General features: G+C 32.8%; 1 protein-coding gene across 1 annotated transcript; it reads right to left on the bottom strand.

The window, feature by feature from the left end:
• Window positions 1–1,154: 1,154 nt before the first annotated feature.
• Window positions 1,155–5,734, bottom strand: LOC130745857 (auxin-induced protein AUX22-like). The gene is made up of 3 exons (XM_057598260.1): window positions 5,294–5,734; window positions 3,150–3,243; window positions 1,155–1,528 (listed from the first exon to the last, which is right to left on the bottom strand). Exons 1-3 carry the CDS (start codon window positions 5,649–5,651, stop codon window positions 1,414–1,416), a joined length of 567 nt encoding a protein of 188 aa, XP_057454243.1. The 5' UTR covers window positions 5,652–5,734; the 3' UTR covers window positions 1,155–1,413.
• Between the last annotated feature and the right edge of the window lie 203 nt (window positions 5,735–5,937).

Below are 5,937 nucleotides of genomic sequence, written 5' to 3' on the forward strand. Positions count from 1 at the left end.
ATTCTGGTTAGTTAGTTGAACCATGGTTAGTAGGAACTTTACTCTTTGTATATAAGCAATATCTACTGTACAATCTAGTCATTCGATTGAATCAAATTTCAGTTCATATACATTTCACTTCTTCTTCTTCGTTTTCTCCAAGAACCTGCAAGTTTGCAAGTTTGTTAACCATATGGAGAAAACCCCCTTAACTTCAGTCCACTGATGGCTGCTGCCGAAGTAGCACCGCCACCCCACCAACTCCAGCAACCTCAATAGTACTGAAAATTGTCAGTCTTCGTCACCCTTTGTTAACCTGCTCACTAACATTTTCTCCACTCCTTCACTATTGTCGTTCAATGGCGAAACCGCCTGTAACTTGGGTACCTAACTCCTTTGCAAACCTCCTCCCATAATTAACTTGTTTCTTTATATGTTTCAAACATATGGATGGAGCTATCTTGACTTTAGGAAAAAAAGGCACAACCTTTTGAGGGAAGACACAAGGTCTTACACTACAGAGAAATGAGACAAAGCATAAGGTGTTTCAAAGTATTATTGAACAAGGGAGCTTGCTCTCACTCCCGAGCTCTCTCGAAACAAAATGTTTCCGCTTGTTCTCAGTGGAGTAAGCTTCAACGCTTCCATGGCGACCCTAAGCACCATTTCATTCCACTACTAGCGTTCACTATGATCGACCTCCAAGAGAAGGTTTTTGTTTCTGGGTTTGATTTAGCTATGTTAATGAAGGAAGGAGTTACCTGTTAGAATTTGGGAGGCCTAACTCAACCTAAAAGCTAGTTCAAGAGGTGAGGTTTACACTACCGTTTATAAGTGCTCTGATACCATGTCAAATAATCATTTATGTCAAAAACTTAAGCTGTTGGGTAAGAGTCACATCAATGATTTTATATTATATTCTAACACTACCGTGTTGGGTTATTGGCAGACATGGGGTTTTGTTTGCGGAAGGATGAAGAAGGCACATGAGGAAAGGATAAACTTGTCAACAAGGGGAATCCGCCATTGGCTTCTTCCTCCTTCTTCCGGTGGTTTTGAGACTTCCTCCATGCGACTGCATCCAGCAAAAAAAATTGACACAAAATTGTAACCTGCTATAGCAAGTCATATTTAGTGGTTCAACCGTAAACTCTGTTACTAAATATGGCAAAACATTGAGTTGCAATGTAGCGAACTGAAAATTACCAAATATGGCAAAACATTAATATGAGTTTCCCCTATTAATTAGATAGGGTCCTATATGTCTCCTTCACTATAATTATAATAATTAACATGAAACAGAACTCTGACTCTTTCATCAAACTATATAAAGGAATGCTTCTTCAAATTAAACAAAATGGCAACATAAATTTGTATTGATGATCATTAAAACGTGCACGACATCAATTACTTTAAGCCTAACAACATGTCTTTTCACTTTGCCGCGCCTTCTATGAATCCCTTTAAAGATCCCTTCTGTTGAAGACTGAAGCCTTTTGCATCTGATCTCTTCATAATCCTCAACCTCTTGCATGACTCGGTAAACATTCTGTAATGAAAAGTACCAACAGTTCATGATTAAACATTGAGTATTTCAACTATAGCTATAAATAATTTACATCACAAAAAGGAAGATTATGAAAATATATATGACTAAAATCATCATAATTCATTATTTACTTTAGAAAAAAATTAAGTTAATATTGGATTGATCATTTTGATGACTTTCCCTTTTCCGGACATGCCATCATGGATCATTGTTTCCTCCTTTTCAATTTGACGTGCTGAACATTATAAGGAGGGATTCACGCATGCATGTCGGTTTTATGGGGTTAGTGGGGATCACATAAAGCTAAAAGGTTTCCACATTAAGCTTAATTTTATAGAATTCGGGTCTCTGAAAAAGGAAAGAATTTTTTTTCTTGGTAATAGAAATTTAGGATGAGAGATGGGTGTCCCAGTTTAGTTTAAGATAAAGAAAACTTTCAAATTTAAACCTTTTAGTTCAAATATGAGACTTGTCACATACGAGACTCGTTTATGCTCTATTATACCAACTCCAAGGATTGAAAGAAACTTCTTTTGAATATGGTTCTATTAACAGAAAAAAGTTTCTGTTTTCATTTTCAATTATAACAATTTGGAAACAATTATATGCTAGTTTAAATCTGTGGGACAACTAGTCTAGCTAGTTGAGTTGATTTAGATTGTAAAGCACGCATGCATATATTTTTGGTAGTTAAGTAATTAGCACGTAAGAACCTTATATAGATACAATAATAATGATATAGTAGATTGTAAACGAAATTTCCGTAGCACATAGTTTTCAAAGATGGAATCATATATACTAGTTGGCAGTGGTAGTGGATGATCAGGAGACACGGGAAGCTGACTTTATAACAGTAGACAAAAGTATTCCTGGTTTACTTGACTCGTATGATCGTATCTAACACTATCCACAGACGTGATCGATTTCCAGTTTTCCACCCTCATTTTAAGAGTGCTTTAGCACTTTATGCAACTTCATTTCTATCTATGTTATCACAAATTCCAATGACGTTATTTTTTTTTGAGTGTGTTGTAAATGTCAGTGGTGCTCTACATGAGTACCACAATTGTCTCGAAAAATAGAAATAAATTCTTCACCTAAGAGAAGAAAAAAGGGTTGATATAATTGTATTATTTTAACTTAAGCTGGAGTTTTTGTGTAAGAATATATATTTAGTTTAGGTGAATATATTCAACTAAGAACTGATGTTACCATCTTCAAATAAATTCAACAAAAAATAATTAATAGTTATAATATAAATGTTAGAAATATAAGTGTTTTTTTACTCAACAAGCTTCATGACATGGTACAAGAAAGCTTCTATCATTAAGTACGTAGTCCAGAGTTCGATTATTGCTGCCCCCAATTCTTTAAATAAGAAGTAGAATTCTTCTAATAAAAAGTTAAGTTTTAGCATATAATTTATGATTTTATGTATTATTCATGTTTCAACCCCAAATAACTTCTGTGCCAGAGGGAGAGTTAGAAATGCGTCATTTACCCAACAGTTCAACCTTTTGACATAATTGGATCTTAACAATATATAACCTATTTTTCTGAAAAGAATATAAATATATTTTAATGTACAAATAAAATAGAAGGAGGGGCCTGAAGGACTTACTCCCAAGGGACATCTCCAACCAGCATCCAGTCACCATCTTTGTCCTCATAAATGGGAACGTGTTCACACTTGTCCGCATCCTTCAACGCTTCCACTGCCAACAAACAAATATTAATTTTCATCACTCATATTGCCTTTTGTGGGGTACTTAATTAATAATTTTGTTATTTTTCAACCAATTGTAATCGAGTGTTCATGAATAATTTAGACACAGCATCTATCAAATATTCTAGGCTTAATTGCACTTTTGCTCCCTGATCTTTCACCTTTGTGCGATTTACCTCCCTCATCTTTAAAATGAGCGAATTCCCTCCCTCTTCTATTAATATGTGTGATTTAGGCCCTTCCGTTAGTTAGCCGTCCAATTGCTAACGGTGGTTGCTATTTTCACCCCCCTTTTACTAACCACACCCACTTATCAGAAATAAAAATAAAAAAATAAAAAATAAAATAAATAAATTAAATAAAATTAATAGAAAATAAAAAAAAACTATAAATTAAAAAAAACTGAAAAAATATTTTTATAAAAATCAAAGAAAAAATAATAAAATAAATGAAATAAGTTAAATACAATTAATAGAAAATGAAAAAATATTTTTATAAAATCAAAGAAAAAACTGAATTTTTTTTTATAAAAATCAAAGAAAAAAATGTTTTTATAAAGTCAAAGAAAATAACATATTTTTTTTAATTGAAGATAGAAATTTAAAAATAAAATAAAAGAAGAATTTGTTTCTATTTGCACCACCTACACTAAATTAAAAATAATTATTCTTTTATTTTATTTTTAAATTTCTACCTTCAATTAAAAAAAATATTTTATTTTCTTTGAATTTATAAAAACATTTTTTCTTTGATTTTTATAAAAATATTTTTTTCAGCTTTTTTTTTTATTTTATAAAAATGTTTTTTCATTTTCTATTATTTGTATTTAACTTATTTCATTTATTTTATTATTTTTTCTTTGATTTTTATAAAAATATTTTTTTTCAGTTTTTTTTTTATTTTCTATTAATTGTATTTAATTTATTTCATTTATTTCATTTATTTTTTTATTTTTTAGCTTAATTGCACTTTTGCCCCCTGATCTTTCACCTTTGTGCAATTTACCTCCTTTTTTTATTTTTATTTTTATTTTTATTTCTGATATGGGGGTGTGGTTAGTAAAAGGGAGGGTGAAAATAGCAATCGCCGTTAGTAATTGGACGGCTAACTAACGGAAGGGCCTAAATCGCACATATTAATAGAAGAGGGAGGGAATTCGCTCATTTTAAAGATGAGGGAGGTAAATCGCACAAAGGTGAAAGATCAGGGAGTAAAAGTGCAATTAAGCCAATATTCTATTATGCTAAATTTTTTGTCATGAAGACACCAGTTCAACTTTATGCATACATTAGCTGCACGCCCCATCACGCAATAAGGAGAATGTCTAATTATTATATGCTACCTGGTCTCTCACTTTACAAATCAATTCAATCTCTCTCTTCGAAATTCCTATAAGGCTATAACTATTAATTATATAACTTATTTTTCATGATCCTTATGCAGTTATGCTGTACTACTATATACAAATCTAGTGCCCAATTAATATATATATGTTTATCTTGCATAAAACATAGGAAAAGTACCCCATATTGGAACTATCAAAAAGTTTTCTTTATAAATAAAATGAATTCATTAAAAGAAACTAGAGAATTGAACAAGTTGTACCCAAGAAGATGCAATCATGGTTTGTGCACAAAGAGATGCCTGAATGTTGAAGTACAAACCCAGCAACATAAAAACCGTTATAGACAGTTACAATTTATCAACTATATATACTCCTAGATCCATGTACTAGTATGTTGATCCAGCAACAATGGGCACAAAAATGGGTACTATTAAAAAATTTACTACTCAAATTTCTATTTTACATTGAAATTATATCATCTGAATTAGAGTCTATATATGAGGACTATATTTTCATGTTACTTTGCACATATTATATGAATTTTGCACATGTATATTTTGCATGACCCTAGCTACACATGAGCAAATCGACCATGCCACAAATATTTATAAGCTAGAAAGATTGAAGATTTTTAAAAAGATTAATGGAAAGAAAAAAGAAAAGAAAAACAGAAAAATAATTGAATGTAACTCACCCATTCCATAGCAACCAAAGAGCTTCTCCAAAGCAAAAGCCAAATCAGAATACCCCTTATGCATGCTGAGGTCAATTTTACGCAAGAAAGGAGCCCCATCCATGCTAACCTTCACATACATTTTTGAAGCTTCATTCACGCTGTTCTTCTTCCGGTATGAGCACACCGGAGGCCACCCCACCACCACTTCACTCTTCTTCTCCACTCTCCGCTCACCGGAGCGGCTATTCTCATCCCCGCCGCCACCTTCAATCTCTGAGAACACCCTCTTCTTCTCATTCTTGTCACTCATACGTTCCCCACCAGGCAAACCCAACCTTAGCTCAGTGATTTCAAGTCCAAGACCTTCTTTCGCCATTTTCTCAACAAATTACTTCACAAATAATAACTTCTTTTTTCTCTTGCTTGCTGAAAGATCAATGGTTTTGAGTATGGAAGAAATTAAAGGGTTTAGTTATATATATATGCAAAGTGAATGGAAAAGAAGGTAGTGGGAACAATGACAGGTCAAGTGGTCGGACAAATGAGAAACAATTGTGGGGACAACCTTGTCCCCCTAGCAACTCAAGCCAGCAGGTACCATAAGTTGGATATGGGACACATCTGACGGCTGTGATTTTTTTTCTTCAGATTTGGTCATGGCC

This window comes from Lotus japonicus, chromosome 3 (assembly GCF_012489685.1).
Source record: "Lotus japonicus ecotype B-129 chromosome 3, LjGifu_v1.2".
Lineage (NCBI taxonomy): Eukaryota > Viridiplantae > Streptophyta > Magnoliopsida > Fabales > Fabaceae > Lotus > Lotus japonicus.

Excerpts from the sequence above, each read along its gene's own strand:
- LOC130745857 (XM_057598260.1), bottom strand. The coding sequence starts at position 5,651 with ATGGCGAAAGAAGGTCTTGGACTTGAAATCACTGAGCTAAGGTTGGGT. Across the intron at positions 3,244-5,293 it reads CTTTGGTTGCTATGGAATGG|TGGAAGCGTTGAAGGATGCG; the intron begins GTGAGTTACATT and ends GTTTGTTGGCAG. Across the intron at positions 1,529-3,149 it reads GTTGGAGATGTCCCTTGGGA|AATGTTTACCGAGTCATGCA; the intron begins GTAAGTCCTTCA and ends TTTTCATTACAG.